A 23,822-nucleotide genomic window follows, 5' to 3' on the forward strand; every position below is an offset into this window, starting at 1 on the left:
TCGATTCTATCCAAAATTCACTATTTTTGGGTCAAAATCTGGGTTCTTGAGCCAAATTAGTATAAATACGAGATTAAAACTAATTAAAACGAGCTTCTAATCTAATTAGAAAGCAAAACCATAATTTAATTAAATCCATTTAAATCACCTTAATTAATTATTAGTTACAATAATTAAATGAGCGCGGCTTCGATACCGTTGTTGGGTTTCGTAGTGTCCGACACTACGCGGAATGAAACCCTCCCAAAATCCGCACACAAATTAAAGTAACTAAACATGCATAAATTAACAATCACATAATAATTAACAAGGAGAGAGAAAGAAGAAAAGACGATCTTACCCTTGACGTGTGCTTCGGTCTTTCTAAGAGCTCGTACTTGCAAGCGTTAAGCTCCGCAAATGCGCAAGCCTCCGAAGACTCTCACCCCGAGACCGAACCCGAACGGTCCTTACCCCAAAGCTTAGTCGGGGCTAAACCAAGAAAACTTAGAGTATTAAAATTAAGTTATTCTCTTCTAAGAGATCCCTTAAAATTCCCAACTCAAGTGTCCCTTCCCAATCCCAAATGATTGGTATTTATAGGGAAGGGAGCTCTTGAATCCCAATCTCCCATCAATGTGGGAAAGTTCGTAAAATGCACTTTATTCAATTTATTTTAATTCAAAAATAAAATTGAAATACAAGTGAATCAACAAACGCCAAGTGTCAAGAGGTGAGCATGGGGTTAGGTGAGGACCACAAGGGGGGACCAACCTCCCCTTGCTCCCCAAGCAACCCACTAGAAACCGGGCTCCCCACGCATGAGCTAGCACACGCACATGCTAGCTGGCAGCATGCCTTGGCTTCCAAGGCTGCCACGCTGGCGCCTAGCACCATGGCCGGGCCTGCTAGCCAGCCCGCATATGCCTACGCACAGCCAGCAGGCCACGCATGCCATGCGGGTTGCTGCTGCTGCTGCGTTGCTTATGCTTGTGCTAGGCGCTTCCCAGAATGCAAGCACGCATAGCCCATAGCACAAGCATGCATAGCGTGCTGATGCTGCTGATGCGATGCTCGTGTTGGGCACAGCCTAGCTGCTACTATGCTTGCGGTTGGGTGCGAGGCCCAACACACTAGCACGCTAACACGCATGGCACGCCAGTTGCTAGCATGCGTGTGACCAGGTGCACCAGCCCCGCAAGCATGCTTGGCTTGCGGCACAGCCATGCGATGCGGTTGGTGCCCTATGCTAGCCTAGCCTTCGCATGACTAGGCCAATTCGAAGCTACGGCTTGGCTTGAACTTGTCGTTTGCTTGATTTCTCGTCTCGTCGAATTCTAAATTCGACTCGACTTACGACGCTCAGTTTCGACGCTCTAAGCTCGATATCCGACGTCTTCGTTCGTAATACTCTAATGAATCATCTAATCATTTGGATTAATTCGTCGTTTCGGTTCGTTCACTCGATAGGGGTGTGACCCAAAGGGTTCAGTCAAGATTTAGCTGTAATATTAATTATACATTAATGTTACTGATCGGAAGCGGCCTCCAGCTAGGAATTCCGATCACTTGACCTTACTGAATAATTAGCTTTCTAATAATTCTGAACCCTCTATCAGAATAATACACTTGTTGGAAGAAAACCATTCTTTTCATCAAGTTGGTACCCAGGGCAGAGAGCGCTTAGGCGGACGCACTTTCCAAGCTAGCAAGCTCGACGCTACAAAGCCTGAGTAGAATAGTATTGGTGGAGGTCTTAAAGGAAAAGAGTGTTGAAAGGCAGAGGCAGATGAACTGCACCAGCTAGTGAAGATCATGGTACTTAGATATATTGGCATATAAGCTTCATGAAATATTGTCTAAGGATGAAGAACAAGGAAAGGTAGTAAAGAAGGAATCATACAGATATGTAGTTTTGTATGGAGAGCTATGCAGAAAAGGCTACTCAAAGCCTGCCCACAGGTGTGTCCTAAAGTGGCAGCAGCAGGCAATCATAAAAGAAGCTTATGAAGGGATCTGCACGAAACATATAGAGGAAAGGCCTTGGCAGTTGAAATCATTCGACGAGGAGCATACTGGCCAACTCTAACCCATGATGCCCTTAACTATGTCAAAAAGTGTGAGCAATGCTAAAAATACTCTCCAGTGATAAATCAGTCCGCTAACGACCTCACACTGATTCTCAGCCCTATCCCATTTTCTTAGTGGGGAATGGACATCTTAGGACCATTCACCACTGGCTCAGGTGGCAAGAAATTCTTAATCGTAGTCGTAGATTATTTCACAAAGTAGATAGAGGCAGAGGCCACTAAGTACATCAAAGTCTCTCAGGTCAGAACATTCATATGGAAAACTCTCATCACTAGGTTTGGAATCCCATAATGCATAGTGTTTGACCACGGATGCCAGTTTGACTATGACACCATCAGAGATCAATGGGAACGAAGTATGCCAGCACCTCTGTTTGTCACCCATAGAGCAACGGGCAGGCAGAGGCTGGCAACTAACAGATACTCTATGCCCTTCAAAAGAAATTGGAGGAGCACATACGCCTATGGGCTAACCTAGTCCTAGAGGTGTTGTGGGCTAACGAAATAACAGAAAAAGAAGAAACGGACAAAAGCCCTTTTTCCTTAGCATATGGGGTTGAGGCAGTGGTTCCCATCGAAGTACAACTCCCAAGCTTGAGAGTGAAACACTATGACAACCAAAGAAACAGAAGCAGAATGAGAGAGGAATTAGTTCTCCTGCTAGAGGTCAGGTTGAAGGCTGCCCTGAAGTTAGCAGCACAGAAGAGCAGAATGGCAAAGGTCCTCGATAGAAGGGTGAGGCACAGAGAACTCAGTGAGGGAGACTTGGTATTGAGAAGAACAGGTGCATAGAAAGCTGAGCGCTAATTTGGAAGGACCCTTCATAACTCAGAAGCAGGTGAGGCCAGGAGCCTACCTACTCTTTGACTAGGAAGGTTGCATTCTGAGGAACATCTTTAATGCTGACGTCTTAAAAAGGGTCTTCATGTAATTTAATACTTTGCTTTAGCATTTTATTTAGTTCTAAATGAAGAAGATTTAAGCCCCATTTCAGCTAAGTTGTAATTTTAAAAGTGAAACATTAACCTCTGCGTGAGGCGTTTCACATTATTAATAGAATATTAACCTCTGCGTAAGGCTTTTCCCTAAACATGACATTTTGTTGAATTACTTATTCATTTATTTGCAAAGAATTATGTATTTCTGCCAGAATAAGCAGGGAAAGAAGGGATGCTAGAATACTGCAAGCCCAACATGAGCTAAGTAAAATAAAGAACAACATATACGCCTCATTAAAGCCTCGCTAAAGTAAAGCGATGGTAGAAACCCTGTTTGTAAAAGCACTAGCATAACAATTGAACCTCACTAAAATAAAGTGATGGCATAAAAACCTAAAGCCCTGCCCAGGAGGCAGAGGACAGACAAACAAGCACAAATAAGAGGGCCACGATTCTGCGCTAAATGTGTTCTCAACCTTGGAAAGGAAGTGTTGCGACGGGGATGCCTGAAGTAACAGTTCGTCTAAGCAAACCAAGGCTGAAAACGCCAGTAAGCAAAGATGGTATGAAATGAAGCACCCTTTTCTTCTGACAACAAACTACTAGACCCAGCCAACATTGAACAAAAGCACGTAATAGGGAAGGCGCAAATAAGAAAGAAAGAGAAAAAATCTGAAAATAAAAGCAAATACAGCAAGTTTGTGCCAGTATGAATCCCAAAAACACAAAAAAAAAAAAAAAAAAAAAAAAAAAAAAAACAGTCTTAGAAGATGGCCAGGGCATACGCAGCCCAAAGGCCTTAAAAAACTACATACCAATTGGCGGCCATACACCCTAATGGAAGAAGAAAGCAAAAGCTAACAATACTAGCTTACTACAGAGAGGGGAGAAGGATACTCAAATGAGCCACTGGAAGAAGAGGGAGATGGCCGCCAAAACCTTTATTGGTTGACAGGAAGGGCCTCCACTCCAACAGTAGCGACAAGGTCAAGAGACTTAGCGAGGACTTTGTTTAGAACAGCATGATTTGGAATACTGCAAGCAACCACGCGAGGATGGTCAGCTGGGTACACAGGCATCTTGGTTCCCAGCCTGATCAACCCTGCCCCAGAATTGCTCAAACTTCTTCTACTGCTCCTCGCCTATACCGAAAACATGATTAGCGCTCCTGCGCGCAGCTTCCTAGCCTCCATCATGAGCAGATTCGCAAAGGTAGGAGAGGAAACAAACTCCACCAAAGCATTCCTACGAGCTGCATCTAGCTCCGCAACATGGTCTCCCTCCAAACGAGCCACAAACACCTCCAAATCCTGTACCTGGGCCTGAGCTCTCTTCAGCTCATCTTCACGATCAGCCAGTTTCCTAGCTACAGGGAGGTATTCAGCCAATTGAAGTTGGGCAGCTCTTAGCTCATCTTCCTTCACCTTCAAGTCACGCTCAAGCTATGCCTTCTCATTCTAGACCCGCTCCAAGTCAACAACCTTCTCATTTAAACTCGAGCTTTGGGATTGGTACCCTCTCTCAACGGACAACAGAGCATTGGCCAAATCATCAACAGAGCGAGTAAGCTAGACAACCGCCAAAGAAAAGAAAAAGGAAAAAAAAAGCAATAAGACTTTAGATGAAGAAGCAATCAAAAAATCATAAAGCAAAAAAGCAGGTAACAAGTGAAATAGTACCTTTTGCAAGTCGTGGTAGGCAACGGCAACAGGAACGCTGACATACTCATTCCCAAGGTCAGCAGGAAGCCTAACGTCCTGAGTCAACCTATATCCAAGAGTACCTCCCTGAAGAGGATCGTTAAGGAAAATAGACTCGTCAGCCTTGACGTTTAGGGAAAGGCATAAGGGCTCATCAGCAACCCTAGAAGGACACAGTGCAGGCCTCAAAGAGGAGTCAATATGTACTTCAGAAACTCGAGAGGACCAGCTCCCTTGAAAACTCCACCCGCAGACTTGGAGGAGACAGAAAAAGGATGAGCGTAAGCTTCCTCGAAGTATTGATTCACAAAAGGATTAAGGTCGCTGGAAGTAGGAGCAGCCCACCCTGAGAATTCAGCGTCGTAGCCGACTCAGAATGACCAAAGGCTAAAGCAAGTAACTCCTTCATAATAAGAATCCGAGCCCTTTTTTAAGAAGGCTCACGTGGAGGAGAGATAGTCTCCAAATCAATAACAACAGTGTAACCTTCTCTGCCATAGGTGCTAGGCGTGTGCCCACCATGACGGCGGCTGCGCAGATGGTCACGATAAGACCTTAGCTGAGGAAGGGGGTTGTGAGTTACTGCAGCACCAATAAAAACAGAAGTAGACGCCGGGAGTTCAACAGTGAGACCTGTAGAATTAGGAGTTTCGAGCACAACATGCTTGGCAGAAGTGGAAGAAGAGAGAGGTTGACTCTCCGAAACAGGAAGCGAAGTCTCCTTAATGGAAGGCAGAACATGCCTAATAGAAATAGAATCCTGCGGTTCTACCCAGAGGATACATCAACTTGCATAGACTCAAATACTCCACCAACACCAACAACAGTCGGAGTGTCAAAAGACGCAGAGTTTAGAAAAGAATCTGCAAAGTCGTTGTTGCTGTGACTTGTGCGGTCTGAAGTATTCGCAGCATCAGGGACCTCTCGGTTATAAACCTCATCCTTACTTACTTCAACATTATGAGCTTTCCACCGAACGGAGACCGCAGCCAAAGAATTTGGCGCCATCAACGACCCACATTTTTGAGGGGAGTCAGCATTTCCCCTAACTTGATCACTACCAGCAGTAGAGGCTTCAGGTTCATCCTCTGCTCGAATGGAATGGTGGGAATAGAACAAGCAAAAGTGCAAGCGGTAGCTGAACCATGCTTGAACTCGGCAGGGAATGGACGTGTCTCACCCAAGCGAGCAGCAGCGTAAACCTCCATCACTTCAAGAGGGTAGGAATGATATCCCGAGGTTTTGATAACAGGCTTCCAGGTATCATCCACACCTAGCAGTGCCTTGTCCAACTTATCATAGCCTGAAAAGAAGGAAATAAGTTAGTCATAGTGCCACAAAAATAAATAAAAAAACAAAAAAAAAACAAAAAACAAAAAAAAAACAAAAAAAACAAAAAAAACAAAAAAAAACAAAAAAAAAAAAACAAAAACAAATAAAAAGCAAAAATAGCAAACACGACACAAAGGCAGAAAGAACCTTATCAGACACATGGGTCGAACACAAACGCATGGCAGAAAGCTAAGCGTTCCTTATAATATACAACCCATTGGGAAGCCATGTCTTGGGAGCGTACGCCTCGCCCTCAAAATGGCCATAAGCCTGAGCTTCTTTGGCAACATCAACTGTCTACAAGGTGATACCCCCCATATTTGACCTCACGCGGCAAAAGGAACGAGGGCACCCAAAATCAGCGGAGACGTGCAACTAGAAGAATTTTCCTTTCCAATCCCTGAAACAACCCAACTTGGGGTAAGAGAAGACCTAATTAGGTTTGGGCGCAAGGTTGAACCAACCAGAATCAGCACTAGAAACACTCCGCTTGAACTAAACAGAGAGTGGAACAGGGACAAGGACTCTGGAAAGCGTTTGAAGCGCATCGTCTAGAGCAAGCAGATCAAAGTATGTAGGGATGCTGGCAGAATCAGTAAAAGAGGAATATTGATGGCACGCAGGAACATGTCTAAAGTCGGATTTAGAGGAAACCTCAAACCCACGTCCAATTGGGAGGCAGAGACAACAATAAAACCAGCAGGAGGGTTAGATAGGCTGGACCCAGCCTTGGGCAGCACCAGCTCATAACCAGGTCCCATCCCATAGAACGAGTTACCACATTCTGCTAACTTTAGACGGTCAGCTAACAACCGCAGTCAGAGCTCAAGGTGAAGAGACGAGGACCTTCAGCTTTGTCATCCAGATAGAAGGCGTCATCACCTGGAGGGACTACCTCGTTTACATACCAAGGCTAGCAGGCATTTAGAGCAGCGTCTCTCGGAGACTGAGATTGAGGGGCAACCATCGAACTATCAGCGAAGTTGAGCTGCGCACTACATAATGATCAAAACGGTGCACGTCAGATATATCATCCAACCAAGCAAATTTATGCAAGGGAAGTACATCAGGAAAAGGACTCTTGGGAGCATCGAGAGGAGGGTAGGCCCTGACCTCAGCTGCCAATCGCGCATAATGGGCAGCACGAATCCGCAGACAAAGTAAATGAGGCAACGCAACCCCCTAGTCATTAAGACCCTTTCACAATATGGGTCGAAAGTGTCGCTACGAACCCTACCACGAAGATAGGGATGAAAAGCGCTAGGGTTAGAACGACTATCACTAGGCTCCTCATCACGAACAGGAGCACCAACGACAGACGCACTCCCCGTAGAGACATCACCACTAGGAGGAAACACAACTTAAAGGGGGGTACATGAAGCGGGAGAAGAAAAAGGGACAGATGGCCTAGGAGGCTCATCTGAACGAGTCGACTCGGAAGAAGAAATGGACTCAAACTCACCACCACCGCCGTAAGAGCGTGAGGAAGCGTTTTGACCATCAAAAGCGTCCGACATGGCTGAAAGATTGAGACTTGGAAAAATGAAAGAGAACACAAATCTCTAATAAGGAAGCGAAATAAAAAAAATAAAAATAAAAAAATAAAAAAAAAGAGAGAGAGAGATAGTGAGAAGGGAAAATCAACCAAAGAATGAACAGTAAAAACGCAATGGCGACAAAAATTACAACAACGACAAGGCAAGAATTGGTCTTTGAGCAAGGAAAGAAGTGTACAACGATTATTTAACGGCACAACGAAACAAAAAAGGGCAATTTCTGGAAAAAAAAGCATACTTAATTCTACAAATTAAAGTGCAAAAATGGTAAAGGAGGGTTAAAAGATGGTACCTTTTGAATAACGAGCAACAAATACGGAGTGAGCAAGGAGTAATTCGCGGCGAACGTGCAGCGAGCGACACCCAAACAAGTCGCAAAACTTAGAACAAGTATAGTGGAGAGAGCGGGGAGTGAGAAGATGAAGAGAAAAGAAAGCAATTGCAAATGACAAATGAGTGAATGGGAAAGAAGAGAAAAGAAGGAATTTTGAAATTAAAACAAAATTCAGAACAATGAAGACGCAGAATACGAAAAGAAAAGAGGGGGATTTGAATACCGGCAATAAATGGTAGTTACCTACCCAACAAAGGGAAATAACCACCCACTAAACATAGCCACGACGTAAAACAAAAAAAAAAAAAAAGGAAAAAAAAAATTCCAGCCAAAAGTAATCAAAGCTCCTCACTCAACCTCAACTCGTTGCTTTGAGTAACGAAAACTCCTCGCTCAGCCTCAGCTCGTCGCTTTGAGTAACTTCAGCGGGAGTAATCAAAGCTCCTCGCTTAGCCTCAGCTCATCGCTTTGAGTAACTTCAGCGGGATTAATTAAAGCTCCTCGCTTAGCCTCAGCTCGTCGCTTTGAGTAACTTCAGCGGGAGTAATCAAAGCTCCTCGCTCGGCCTCATCCCGTCGCTTTGAGTAACTTCAGCGGGAGTAACCAAAGCTCCTCGCTTGGCCTCAGCCCGTCGCTTTGAGTAACTTCAACGGGAGTAACCAAAGATCCTCGCTTGGCCTCAGCCCGTCGCTTTGAGTAACTTCAGCGGGAGTAACCAAAGCTCCTCGCTTGGCCTCAGCTCGTCGCTTTGAGTAACTTCAGCGGGAGTAATCAAAGCTCCTCACCACGGCGATCCCAACCAACGTCCAGATCTGACCACCAACCAGGCTCCGGAACTATACCCGGAACAGTATACATTGCCACCCAATTTCTTAATAACCGCACAACATTCCAAATGTAAAAAACAAATGGGAACGGAGGGAGTATAATCCTAAATACTACCTCCGTTAACAGTTATTTGCAACATTTACCAAAAAAGGATGCTAACTATTATTTGCAACAAAACTATGTCTTTTCTAATATAGTAACTTTTTTATGGTAAAATGACCAAAATACCCTCATTTAAAAATTATTAATACATAATACTACACATAATTACAAATAATTATAACTCTAATCTAACTTAATTATCTAAACTTTTCCCCCAAAAAAATCTGATTCATCCATCTCCTCACCATCTCTCTCCTCCATCTTCATCTCTGACTTCATCATCTTCTTCCTTCTTCATCTCTCATCTCCTTCTTCATTCCTCATCCCTCATTTCTACTTTAGATTATCTTTCTCATCTCTCATTTGGTTCGTGGGTGGTTGTTGGTGGTTTGTGGGTGGGTTCGATTGATCTGGTGGGTGGTTATTTCGTGGGTGTTGGTGGTTCGTGTGTGGGTGTTGGTGGTTCGTGGGTGTTGGTGGATATTTCGTGGGTGGTTATTTCGTAGGTGTTTGTGCTTCGTGGGTGGCTATTTCGTGGGTGTTGGTGGTTTGCGGGTGGCTATATCGTGGGTGGGTTTGGTTTTTGGGTTTTTTCGTGGTTCTTAGGCGGATTTCGATGGTTTGTGGTTGGTTTCTGTGATTTGCGGGTGGCGTGGGTGGTGGTTCGTGGGGCTGGGTGGCATGGGTGGTGGTTTTGGGTGGCGTTTGGTGATGGTTTTGGGCGGTTCTGATTTAATTGTAATTGCTTTTTAAAAAAAAAAATTTGAGTTATAGTTAAATACATGTCCATAACTTTCAATAATCATTTTTAAGAAGTTTTGCCTAAAATTCCGCACAAACCCCTTTTATTGTTAATAAGAATAAAAAGAAACGCTAAAAATGATGAACGGGGGTAGCATAAACCAAGATTTGATTTTTACATACTAAAACAGTGCCACTCAAAAGACTCAAAAACCCTGCAAAAATGGAGCCAACAAATCCTCGGAAAACCAAATCTTCTTCCCTCAAACGCCGGCGAGAAGACTCCACCGCCGACGACAACCACCCCACCACCGCCGTCGACAATGGCATCGATCTCTCTCTCCTCGACGCCATTGAAAAATCCCATTCAACCGTCGAAACTCTCGACCTCAAAACCCTAAAAAAACTCGTCCTCTCCTTCGAGCGTCGTCTTCGCGACAACATCGAAGCTCGTCTCAAATACGCCGACCAACCTGAGAAGTTCGCCGATTCCGAGATCGAACTTCACGAGGAACTTCAAAAGCTCAAAGTTCTTGCTGCCGCACCTGAGCTTTACCCTGAGTTAGTTAATCTCAATACAATTCCATCAATTCTGGGATTATTGAACCATGATAATACTGATATTGCAGTTGATGTAGTTTCGCTTCTTCAGGATTTAACTGAGGAGGATGTTTTGGAGGATAATGATGAACAAGCTAGGGTTTTAGTTGATAATTTGGTTGAGAACAATGTTTTAGAATTGCTTGTGCAGAATTTGTTGCGGATGAATGAGAGTGATCCCGACGAGGCGGCTGCAATTTATACGACATTGGATACGCTCGAAAATCTGATTGAAGTTAAGCCCCAGGTGTCGGAAATTGTTTGTGAGAAGACTAAGTTGCTAAGGTGGTTGTTAGGGAAGATTAAGGTGAAGGAATTTGATGGGAATAAGGAGTATGCGTCGGAGATATTGGCGATTTTGCTGCAGAATAGTACGGCGAATCAGAAGAGGTTGGGGCAGATGAATGGTGTGGATGTGATGTTGCAGGCGGTAGCTATGTATAAGTCTAAGGACCCGAAGAGTTCCGAGGAAGAGGAGATGCTTGAGAATTTGTTTGATTGTTTGTGTTGTTTGTTGATGCCATTGGAGAATAAGGAGAGGTTTGTAAAGGCTGAAGGGGTGGAATTGATGATTATTATTATGAAGCAAAAGAAGTTGGCATATGGGTCTGCTATAAGGGCTCTTGATTTTGCAATGACCAAATATCCTCCGGCTTGCGAACGGTTTGTGGACGTTTTGGGGTTAAAAACTGCTTTTGCTGCTTTTATGGGTAAGGCAAGTTTCATTCTCCCTTATGCTGTTGTTATATTGTTAAATTTGCTTTCTTTCACAAAAAAAACTACCATAGTTTTTGTAGCATGCATGATTGTTCAGATGATATGTATATGTATGTGTTCAAAATTATTGGTAAAGTGTCATGATCGCACTCTGTTGTTTTTCAAGCAATTGCTTTACATAGCCTGCGATGATGGTTGTTATTGAGCAACTTCTATATGTTTTTAGTTTGACTAGTGTTGGAGTTTTTTATTTTTTTTTGGTAGTGCTGTGAGGTGCAATATGGTCTGCTATGAAAGACCAAAGATTTGTAAATTTCTAGTATCTGCAGATATTGTTATTTTGAATATCCTTAATACTTATGTTTGGTGTTGAGGAGCGATTTCCAGATGCAAGTCTTGAACTTGAACATGAACCTTTTTGTGTCTTTTTGTCTTTGCATGGATGGTGATGCTTGGCATCCCTTTGAATGATACTTCTAGAGAACCATAATGCCATAATCTCTAGTACTATTTATATTATGAATATCTTTAAACTAAAGCATAGAGATGAGGAGTGAGCTATCAAGTCCCGACTCCCAGTTGTAGATTGAGAACTTATTTGCATCTTTTATGAAATACTTTTGTCTTCTAAAAGTGTGTTTTTTTTTCGATGGAAGGTTGAGGACATTTGACCCATTACCCCACTCAAGGCATGGTCTTCATTAGAGTATTGAAGGTTATGTTGATGCCGATGTTTGGTTGGGATTGAGGGTTTGTTCAGTGTCTTTAATTAGATGTCTTTGGGTCCTTTGTTATTGAAACATAAATTGAGTTAATACTTAATAGAGGTGGTTGCTTATATTTAGAGAGTGCCAGATAGAGAGAGGGAGATACGGGATGGAGGACCTTAATAGAAATGGAGAAGAAGAGGGTAATAGAACAAAGAAGAAGACAAATTCAAAGAAAGGAAGAAAGGAGATAGATAACTGGGTAGAATGTCCAAAAAGAAGAAAGGAGTGTCAATGTAGGGGGGAAAGGGAGGGGGGGGGGAGTGAAAGGGAGTGGGAAGGAGGAATATTGATTGAAATTTATACATCTTAATATGTGATCTATTCATCTTCTCTAATCTCTTCTTTAAAATGCATGCCAAGGGGAAATGTGATTGTAAGAAAACAAAGGAAGTAATTATTTTTTAATTGTCTTTTTGTATAATAAAGAGCAATTAAATGTTGCGGATTTTACTTGAAGCCGCTTATTAGAATAGATATAATAAATGGACTCAAATAGATAGTTTTTGGTGTATGGGGAGCCATATAGGGCAATAGGGCATTGATGTTTACGGGATTTGATCCTAGGTCTTTGGTGGTTCCCATGGCTTTGACTTTGTATTTCATCAAAGTTGATATGTGGAGAAAAAGGAGAGGTTGCAAAAGTATACATACCCAAATCTATCATTACTCTCTTCGTCCAAGAAAAAGTCTCATTTGCCATTTGGACATGCTCCCTTAGGGTAAATGAACAAATAAGATGGGGTTTGGCTGATTAAAAAAAAAAAAAAATCAATCATTCAAGTGTCTTGATTCCTTCCCCAACTAGCAACCTAAATTGCTAAACAAAACACTCCTAAATATTCAACGTGACACACTCTCAAATAAGCTCCGATTATAAGAGGTCTCATTCTAACTAGCTAGCTTATTATTAAAGCCACTTAATTTTAAAGCAGCTACCTAAATTTCCCATCCCCTATTATCTATTCATAGCAGTTACATGGTAGCTATTTGAGATTAATTTTCTATTTCCTCACTGTAAGGACTACGGAGTGTATTGCTTTATGCTATAATTGCTATGTAGTTTGCTGTTTTTTTTTTATAGAGAAAGTCGTAGACTACCTAAATCAATATCTAAAACTGTAGCTCAACAATAAGTGGACAATTTGTCTTCAAAAAAAGAAAACAAAGATTACAAATAAACTGAAGAATCGAATATTATTAGTTGCTTAAGTGGTGAAGTTGAATTCTGCTTCCCTTGGGTGATGTGTGTCATGATCTTATTGTGTTTTTTCTTCTAATTCTCCAGATACCAATTTACAAGAAGCATTGTCATGATCTTATCGTGTTTTTTCTTTAATTCTCTAGATACCAATCAGCAAGAAGCATAAGAAAGAGCGATTTCGGGAGGAGTTAGAGGAGCGAGTAATATCGCTGATTTCATCATTATTTGGTAAGATGGCAAGTTGATTGCTTACATTAGTTACATGTTAAACTCTCCGCTTAATGCCTTAATAAATTTCTTTTGTAAATGGTGAGTTAAATTTTTTTCAAGGAACTGATTAAGTTCTGGCATGACCTTTTCATGTTGGATTCAATTACTGAACACTGTAGATCAGCTATTTCTGTCTTGTCGTTTAAAATTATATCTCTGACTTTGTGAAAGATGATATCTTTTGTGGTAATGGATTTTTAACACTCTTTCCAAAGACCCTCTCTTCCCTCTCTTTGTATGTGTTTGTGTGCTCACATGCAACAGAAAAGTGTGTGGTTGCATTGTGCCACCATGGCTTATACTTTAGGATTGAGGTGTATCTTTGTTGCACTGTGTTGAGGTGAAACTAACTCTGTTTGACTAGTTTGAGTCTGTGATTCAATGTTTTATGGGATTCTCAGGTCATTATCAGCACTGACCCGAATTTACGGGCATCTTCAATCACTAGTCTTTCTCTTCAATGCAACTCTAGTAATGGTAGAGTAAGCAATCAGCTCCTGCCCTTCCTCTGCTAATTGGCTAGTAGCTGGTCAATCTATTGCCTGCCTTTGTTATGTATATTTTTTTTCTTACAGAGTGTTGGATAATAATTTAGGAAGGGGAGGGTGGAGGAAAGAAGGGAAGGGGAAGGGAGGGGAAGGAAGGGAGAAAAAATATCAGTTCCCCTTGTTTGGATGAGGGAGAAGAGGAAAGAAAGGGAAGGTAACATGAGGCATATCTGTGTTGTAAATTGCAGGTTCGTTTACAGATTTGCAGTTCGAAGTATGAGCAAATATTTGATAATATGCAAAACCCAGCAAAAATTGATCAACAGCTCAAATTTAACAGCAAAAATACCGATTGAAACATCAATTTGAACAACAAGAAGAAAAGAAGGGGAAAATGATAGATCAAAAAGCGAAATTCCATCAAAATCAAACTAGAAATCCCAACAAATACATTTTGAATTAGAAAATCTAACAAATTTGAAGTAGAAATTACATTCTATAAACCTTAGTTCCAAATTGGGGGAAAGTTGGGGGTTTCCATTGAAGAGAGAGAAACAGAGGAGTGGGAAAAAATCACGATAAGAGGGTAGAGAGGAGAGAAAATCAGTGGGCTAAAGTAAGGGTAAATTGGTCTTTTCATGTTATTCAGGTTTTTTGATTCATTTTCCTTTCAAATATCTCCAATTTTGGAGAGATTTGATTCTTAAACACTGAAACAAAAAATTTCCTTCCATTCCCCTCCCCTCCATTTCCCTCACCTCCACAAATTGGTATCCAAACAGTGGGAATTGCCCCCTTCCCTTTCCCTTCTCTTCTTTTCCCTCCCTTTTCATCTATCCAAACAAACTGTTAAATAATAAAATTCCTGATGTGCTAACTTTGCAAGCAATCATGAATATTGTCTTCTGTAGGATTTTCTAGCTGGTGCTGGAGTTTAGCTGCTATGGGGGAGATGGGAAGTTTGTAGTTACCAGCTGTTTATGTGGATTCCTAATATTGAACTAATCAAAGGAGGGTAGAGCCTAGAGAGCTTTAGCTTCTTATTATCTGATAATATGGGATACATTTTTACATTCACAAAGTTTTCTGTAATTCTTTGTGATATCGATCCAGTTTGGTACTGCAATCCAAATGGTGATATTTTGGTGTAGTGAATCCTGCAAATATTTTTAATGATGTGGATTCCTGAATTTTACATAAAAATCATCTTTGATTTAATTGAGAAAGCTCTTGTCCCTCACATTTTGTAGTAGTGGATAAGTATTTTAAGGAAGCTGTGAAGATGCCTTACTAAGTTGTGGGTGTTGGCCTATTGGGTATATCTAAGGAGTGGTCATCTGCAGTTCTGCACCAATTTAGAGATATTTGCTGAGACGCATGAATTATGGTTTCCAGAGAACTAGACTTTACTTTAAAATATATGGGATATATCAATGTGGAATTATGCCTAGTACCTTTTCTGTTATCTAAAAGTTGCTACACTTTCCTGCTTTAGGATGTTTTGAATTAGTTGATTTTTTTATTTTTTATTATTTTTATTTTTTATTATTTTTATTTTTTATTTTTGGCTTGTTTCTCTCTTTACCTCATGGGCACCAACCCACTCCCCCTCTCAAAAATTATAAAATAAAATTGGAACTATCTGACAATGGTGGAGGTATACTTTATTTAGGTAATTGAATATACGTTGCTGGCTTTCCTCCAAACCTATTCAGGACTTGTTGCTGCATTAATCTGTTATACAATTTTGACCTCTCTTCTCAATTAGTCTCATTTAATCCCTTAGTAGTGGGTGCTAATTTGTATTCTACTTCTCCATACCTCTATTTTCTCTTCTTAAATGTTCTACTTGTCTTTACCCTTTCTTGCACATATCAGTTGCTGGCTTGTTGCGAGAAGAAAAACATAATATGTTATAGGAGATTGGATCAGAAGAGATCTGGCCTTTCCCTGGCCACTGTTTGTGTACCATCCCCATGAACTCGAACCATATCAGAAGTCCAAAATTGTGGAGGAAAAGCACAGTTTGCTTGTGGAAGGTGATTTGTGTCATCGTGAGTCAAAAATGGGTTTTGCTTTTTCAAGAAGAGGAGAAGAAGAAACCTGAACAAGCACTTGTCTTTTCGAATTTTAATCTTCTTAGCCTTGGTCCGGTAGTAAATCCTTGGTATTTTAAGGCTTCACAGCATACTACTAAAAGTCACCATTCCATTAAGAATTTATCCATCTTTATACAGGTTATCCTTGTAAGTGTATCACAGTTTTTGATGGCCCCGTTATCACTATGGAGTTGAGAAATCTGCTTTGGAGTGAATTTGAGTGACGGCTGAAAATAATAATTTGCTGGTCGCAACTTGTAAATCTTTCATTTGTGCTTGTGTGTTGGGGGCATGGGAGGTGGAGATCGCTTGTATCGTTCTTTGAACATTGCACCCTGTAGTTATTGAAGATTGGGCTTATGGGAATCTGAAATGCACAGATGTTTATTGTGCATAGGTAACAATGAAAGTTGGAAAGTGCTGATAATTCCTATCTATCCTACAATTGTACGTTTAAAATAAGCATTCCCCTTGGTTGTCATAAACTTCCATTGCATTTTGCAACTGCTACATAATTTATTTAAATTATGCCAAGGGTGGGCCCATCCCCATTCCCATTCACATTCCCATTCCCAGTTTGAAGAAGAAAGTGGTGAGAAGAAAAACTTTAACTATAAATTATAGATTTTGATAATACTCCCTCTGTATTTATTACTTGCTCCATTTCTGTGGATACGGAGTTTTGGGAGGAACAGTAGAAAGTATTGTTTTAAGATGGAAGTGGGGTTGGTTGAAGAACAAAAAAATCTGAAAAAACAAAGTATAGGTGGGGAGGAGAGAGAATATGAAAAATATTAAAATATGATGAGGGGATTACTAGTGGGGAGGAAAATAGTAAAATATTGCTAAAAGTTTCCAAAAAAGAAAGTGGTGCTAGTAATAAAATACGGTGGCAAAAGGAAAGTAGAACAAGTAATAAAATACGGAGGGAGTACTGTAGCTTTCTATCAAGAAATTTGTTTTCCAAAACGATTAAGGCTTTGTCCTTTTCAGTTTTCTATGATCTGAACTTACTCTACTAATTATTAAAATTATCTGGTTGTCCTTATCTGAACTCATTGGCCATTAATTGAACATATTTGCACCTATCTTTCCCGGAACTACTTTTTATGGTGAATACAAAGGCCTAAATAATGCATCGGGCCAAGGAATATTGCTGAAATTAATTTAATAAAGTAATTTGTAATACACAAGTACCTTTCTCCCCTCTTACATGGACAACATAATGATTCTTTTCTTGTGACTTTTCTAGCTGGGATCTTGAGAGGATCTAGAAGAGAACGATTGTTAAGCAAATTTGTGGAAAGTGAGTGTGAGAAGATAGACAGGCTAATGGAACTTTATGTGAGGTAATTTTCTTGCTTAGCAATTGATTGCTATATGCCTATATGTGGTGCTGTCAACTTGACTAGAAGTGGTTTTATGTATTCATGTAAAAAAAAAATTGATTTCAATAGGTATACTGATAGAGTAAAGGCTGAGGCTGAACGCTTGGACCATATGGAACTTGATGATTTTGAGGTCAGTGTACTGACTTATTTCTGTAGACATAACTGGTTATCAAATATTGACATTGCAACCACATGAAATCTTGCAGATGAACGAGGAGGAGAAGTACAATAGAAAGTTGGACTCTGGTCTCTACACACTCCAGGTAAGAAAGATTATTATTTTTAACAGCGCTGGTTTGGCAAATCTCGTGAGATATGACAGCTGTGTTACTTTGATACCAATAGTCATATGAAAGGACTTGTTAAAATTATTTGACCGGGAAAAGAGAGAGGGAGGGGGGGGGGGGGTTGCAGCATTCTCAATTGAGATCAATGCAATAGTCAATGCTAATGGAAAGGTGGTCTGCTTCAATGTCATGTTGGCTCCATACATCATGATACGCTAGGTTTAATCCTTATAAGTCACATCTTCATTTGGGAGGAGGCACATTGAAAGTTAGCCGTTTCATTTTCTGGAATATATTATTTTTGATTTTCTTGTTTTCTATTGTGTGGTGTACCCTATTAATCCTCCCTGGCTTCATTCCCCGCACACACGTGCGCATGCACACACACTTGTGCGCATGCACACACACTTGTGCGCATGCACATTTATGAATAGACAGTGATTCCATCTCCTGGAAAATTAGGAATCCTATGATCAAGGAGTGGGAGGCTCATAACTTTGTCCAGAAAGGATCTTGATCTTTGTTGGATTCTCAAGATCATAGAGTCGTGGTGGGGAATTAAATTTGGAGAGTAGGTAGAACCTTTTTTCCTTTTATGTGTGCTGCTAGATGTAGATTGTAAAGAAAGTGTCACTTATTTTGAAATTGTGAGCTTGTTAGATTATTTGGTGTAAGCTTTGAGGTTGTAAGTGTTGAGCGTCAACTTAGTTTCTGTTTTGGTGCACCCGCTCTTTTCTTGCAAGGGGTCTGATAGATTTAAGGGGCACATGGAGCCTAGTTAGACAGATTGGTATAAAAGATAGCAACCCCTTGCCACATTTATATAAAAGTTTTCATTGGCTACTTTTGGGTTAAAAAATTACTACCTTCAATGGGCCAATTAACCAAATTGATATAAACCGCAAAGCCCCTTTGCTACACCGGTATACAAGTTTTCAATTGTGTCAAGGTAGTATAAAACTTAGCTGTGTGACAATGCGTACTGAAGTTAGGTTCAAGCAACATTTAGGTACTAATCCTCCCCTGCATTTTACTTTACTGAGTAACGCCCACAATTTGACTTGAACGCAAACCTACCTTATGCGTTGGCAAACATAACCATCTTTTAGGAATGGAGTAACTTTTTATAATTTTTACTTGATAATAAGTGATTTTAATCATGAAACTTGTGCGTTGGCAACCATGATAAAAGAAACGTGTCATCTATAAAGAAAAGAAAAAAATGTTTTTTATATTATTTTTATTAATTTTTGCAGTAATATGTTTAGATGTATGTTTGTAACTAATTTATACATAGTTAATGGATCAGATGTTTGTAAAACAAAAAACTCTATGCATTAAACTAAAGTGTTTATGTATATAAATAACAACCAGAAAAGATAAAACGAGTAAATATTGAGTATACACGCCACACTGTATTGCAAGGCATTAACGCGCTGCGAAGGAGGGAGAGAGGCGCTTCACGTCTTAAGGATGTACCAGGTCGAGGAGATGAGTAATGGGTTAGGGTTGTAGGCGGGGGAGTTGGATCAGGTGATTGTGAGTTGGAGTCACAGGATGATTGGGCTTCAGGGTCACGTGGTCACGTGGTCAGGTGAGCAGTAGTCAAGATCCGCGTGGACCATGAGACGACCATCGGGTGGAGAGGAAGAGCATGTACTAGCAATCAATCAAAGCCTTAATCCCATAAGTGGAGTGTACTAGTCGTCAACCAAAATTTTTTTTTAAAAAAAAAAAATAAATCGATTTACCTTTTTGGCAGTGACGCCCTTACCCTTGTTGTTTCTCAACATCATGCAGTGATTTGCCTTTTCCCTCGCCCTTTGGTGATCGGTGGTGAATAGATTACGAGAAGAGAGAAAGTTAGAGAGGTGAAATGGATGGGAGTATATGTGAAGGGTAGCTTCGTCCATTCAAGTCAACATGTGGGCGTTACCCGGTAAAATGCGGGTGAGGTTTAGTACCCCTTACAATGGTAGTTAAGCTTGTAAATTTTAGAAAAATTCTCCTACAATTAATTACGGAGTTCTTCTAATCCTTTGTTTTATTTCTCTTCTTCCTCTTTCGTGAATTGTGATTCCTCTCTCTAACAAAACAACATGATCTTCATTTAACTTCCCTGCCGGATTATTGATGTATTAACTATAATTGCCAGAATTACCCTTAAAATATAAACATTTTTTTAAATCCGTAAGTCAAAGTTAAGCTGCAGAAGGAGGGGTATGACATTATATTTCCATTGTTGATTATGGGAATAAAGGAAAATAGTGTAAAATGGCAATAAATATACCAAGCAACCTAAAATGGAGAAATAAGGATTAAATGTCGTACGAAGTTAAATTTATACTCATTTATCACACAATGCAAGGTTTTATAGTTATTTGTCACACAAAGCTAGGTTTTATATTTATTTGTCACAAGAAGCTAGGTTTTATATTCATTTGTCACAATGGACAACTTTTGTACCAATATGGCAAAGGATCCTAAAGTTATTACCAAGTTGGTTGATCGGCCACCTTCAATGTTTGAACCTATTTTTTGCCAGACTATGCATGCAATTGACTATTTGACTTTCCTTTTTTTCTCCATTTTCAAGGAAGAGAGAATTTTTTAATACTAGAAATAAGAGAGGTTTTTCTTGAGTACTGGTAAATTGGACACAATCACTTCCCTTTCCTCCTAATATTACTAAGTGGAATACACCAAAAATACTTTTGGTGAGAAGATAGTTCTGCTTGTAATGCTGGAATTATTTTTATAGTTAATCATCTATTTCTTGCCCAATTAGTATTTGATCTATTGGGTCCACCATTATTAGCATGAAGATTTTGTATAGGGCATCTTTGAAATGGAATGATAATGTTTTCTTATTATAATTTTTGCCAACCACTTGAGACCTCTACACCGCAACAATAACAAAACCCAGTTAATTTTTCCTCATAGGTAGAATAAGGGTTTTATTTGAGGATAAAGCTTTGTTGATGATCCTAATGCAGGCTACAGGGTGACCTTTCTGCATGTGATATTATTTAGTTTTTGCAGGAAGGAGAGTGTAAACGTAGGTAGCAAAAAGTAGTTGGGTGGGTAATTGGGTCAGCATCAGCATGTCCTATAGTATGATATTAGAAAATTTTCCCTTATGCATTCACTTTAGATTTGATTGGTGTCATTACCTGTAAAGTTCGATCTTGTCAGGAGGTTGATCTGCTTTATCAACTAATGTTTCTTACTGGGTTGGGTTTATTGTTACATGGCATCAGTTGTGGTCCTTGTGGATATTATTTTTAACATACTTTCTTTTTTGTTACTGATGCTCTTCTCTACGCCTTGCTTGCAGCTGATTGCTGTTATATTGGGTCATCTGTGGACCTCTGAGTAAGTCCTCGACTCCTTGTAGTAGCCTTTGTTACTTTAGTAGAGTATATCCCAAGTTTGGGACCTCTTTTGTTGACTGTTTACTCTATACAGGAACTCACGGATAAGAGGAAGAATTGAACTTTTACTTAAGCAGCATAAGCTCACGAAAAATGATGTGAAGGATATACTTCAGGTAAATACTTTTATCTTTTTAGCTTTCTGGATTTGTCTAATTACAATTTTTATTTAATTTGTTCAAACAGGCTAGTTAAACAGTTCAGTTTAATAAGGTTGTATCTCCAAAACTGTTCTCTAATAAACCACTGCAACATACTTTGTACTCCGTATTTGTTACTTCGTACTTTATAAAAGTACAACCAAAGATAGAGAGACTGAGAGGGGACTAAACTCTCTTTCTTTCTTAAAATTTCCAAGAATGATCAGAAAACTTTGCTCCCCCCCCCCCCCCCTCTTCCTCTGCCTCTCTTTCTTCCACTTAAGTGAACTGCCACGTTACCTACACTGGCAATACTGTCATTGATTTACCTGTCCTTTTGGTTAACATTTGTTTTGTTAATATTCCTCTTTGCTTTTAGCTTTGTAAAAGATCCTTTTTATCATTAAAATTATCATTTCATCTGCCTTGACATCAGGAATATCATGACAACATTGGAGACCTTGACGGACCAGAGGAGAAAGAACGGGCGCAATCAAAAATTCAGAAGTTTATATCTGCCTTTTGAGCATTCTCTCCCTGGCTGAAGGAACTAAAATAGTATAATGGGCGAGTCTGCTAAACACCCATAGAAAGGAGTCATATGGCGGCCTTTAATGTAAACAGGCAATATGCATAGCAATACTAGCATACTGTTGTCCTGTGAATTTTCATCATCGGTTCATTCACTGTTCATTTTCCATGTAAAATTTTGGCACTTGCTAAATTGTTCAATGTAAGCACAACATTGTTACTCCATTTACTGAGTACTGAGCTTCCTTGGGCCTCTTTCTCTTCTTTTCTGTCTGGATTTTAACAAAAATGGACAAATGGGGGTTGGGGCCTTGGGGGCTCTTTTCCTAAACTTTATTATTACTACATCTGTTTCAATTTATTTGTCTCATTTTGTTAATAAAAAGTTATTTATTTTTACATTTTCTCATGAATAAAATACTAGGAAAATTGGTATTTTGTCACCCACAAATAACCCACTTTTTGAAATTATCACCCAAAAAAAGTTAATTTTAAATTACCATCCATAAAAAGATAAAAAATAATTAGATTTTACCACTTTCCATTAAAAAAACAATTTAAGTTTAAAAAAAATTTGTATTTTACCACCCATTAAATACACGTATTTTGAAATTACCACTCGTTTAATTAAAAAAAATATTTAAATCACCACCTTTTTCCTCCTTCCGGACATTTTTTCGGCAGTGGGGCCCACAAAACGGCTAGTTTGACATTATTTCAATTTTTTCTCGACTTGTTGTATAAAACTACTCTGCAAACTCTCCTCCCCAATTTCAACATCAATTTCATTTAAATTCTCACAAATTTTACAAGGGTTTATTTGAAGAATTCTCCCATACAAGTGCAAACGCTCCTTTCACATTCAGGTAAGCTCAGTTCTTTGTGAAATTAGGCTTTTTCGCATGATTAAATTGGGGATTTTCTGAAATTAAGGTTCTTGCTTCAATTGAATTGGGGGTTTTCTGAAATTAGGGTTCCTACTTCAATTAAATTGGGTGTTTTTTTTATGAAATTAGGGTCCCTGCTTCAATTAAATTGGGGGTTGTTATGAAATTAGGGTTCCTTCCTCTTTCCCCTTTTCCAGAAATTGCAAGTTCACTGTATTTATGATGTTGCAAAAGTGCAATAAAATTAGGGTTTACTTTCATTAATGGTGGGGAAGTTGATGATTTGACGGTGAATTTATGATTAAAGAGGAAGAAATTTAATGGAGGAAGAGTAGAGTAGAGTAGAGTAGAATAGTAAGAGAGGGAAATCGAGAGAATAGAAGAAAAAAAGGAGGGAAATAAATAAAATAAAATAAAATGTGGGGCCCACAATCGGAAGGTGGTGATTTAATTAGTTTTTTAATTTAATGGGTGGTAATTTAAAATAAAATTTTGTTTGGGTGGTAATTTCAAAATGTGTGTATTTAATGGGTGGTAAAATACAAAATTTCCTTAAGTTTAACGTTTTAAAAAAAATTATTTGATTTTCGAGCCAAAAACATGCTCGATTTTTAGATGTTTTGGGGGTCATTTTAGGCCTTTGGAACTGATATGAAGTCAAAATTTTCAAAAAATGATTGGAAAAGCTTCGTTTTGCGTACTAAAAGATACCTCGATGCGTGACAAACACAATATGAGGCATTTTCGTTTATTATTTGTCAATTTTGACCCCAAATCGGTCCCTTTGAAGAAAAATGACCCCAAAAACCTCTAAATAGAATGTTTTTGGCACCAAAATCGAAGAATTTTTTTTTAAAGTTAGATTTAATTACTTTTTTTTTGTGTTAATTTCAAAAAGTGGGTTATGTGTGGGTGGTAAAATACAAAATTTCCAAAATACTATACATCTACCAATTTGGCAATTTGTTGTTTACTTTTTACTTGCATACGAAGATATCCAAATGGGCTATGAGGTAAAGAGGAAGCCTCAATTTATCTCCTTGTTTATCAAGTGGCAAAATCGTAAATAAATCAATAATTTTGTCTAGTCAACATGACATTTTGGTAAATAATTCAAAAACTGTGGGACCCATATATGATGAAAAGTTGTTGATTAATTTACACTTTTGCCATTTTGTCTAGTCAGCATGGCACTTCGGTAAATAAATCAAAAACTGTGGGATCTATATATGACAAAAAGTAGTTGATTTATTCACATATTTTGCCAAACTTGTATATTCTTTGAGGTAAGTGAATTGAGATGGAAGAGTAATACAATATGTTTTTTACCTTCTAGTTAACTCACCTCTATCCTTTGGGGTTAACCATGCCCTCAATTTCATCATTTTTCATACAGTTTTTTGTTTA

At 39.4% G+C, this 23,822-nt stretch overlaps 1 protein-coding gene across 1 annotated transcript; it reads left to right on the top strand.

Annotated features, from left to right (window-relative positions):
* Positions 1-9,628: 9,628 nt before the first annotated feature.
* On the top strand, positions 9,629-21,929 carry LOC110711212 (beta-catenin-like protein 1). Its single transcript, XM_021889591.1, has 8 exons — positions 9,629-10,915; positions 13,032-13,116; positions 16,998-17,094; positions 17,203-17,266; positions 17,343-17,399; positions 20,761-20,798; positions 20,892-20,973; positions 21,434-21,929. Exons 1-8 carry the CDS (start codon positions 9,824-9,826, stop codon positions 21,521-21,523), a joined length of 1,605 nt encoding a protein of 534 aa, XP_021745283.1. The 5' UTR covers positions 9,629-9,823; the 3' UTR covers positions 21,524-21,929.
* Positions 21,930-23,822: the final 1,893 nt, after the last annotated feature.

This window comes from Chenopodium quinoa, unplaced genomic scaffold (genome assembly GCF_001683475.1).
Source record: "Chenopodium quinoa cultivar QQ74 unplaced genomic scaffold, ASM168347v1, whole genome shotgun sequence".
Classification (NCBI taxonomy): Eukaryota; Viridiplantae; Streptophyta; class Magnoliopsida; order Caryophyllales; family Amaranthaceae; genus Chenopodium; species Chenopodium quinoa.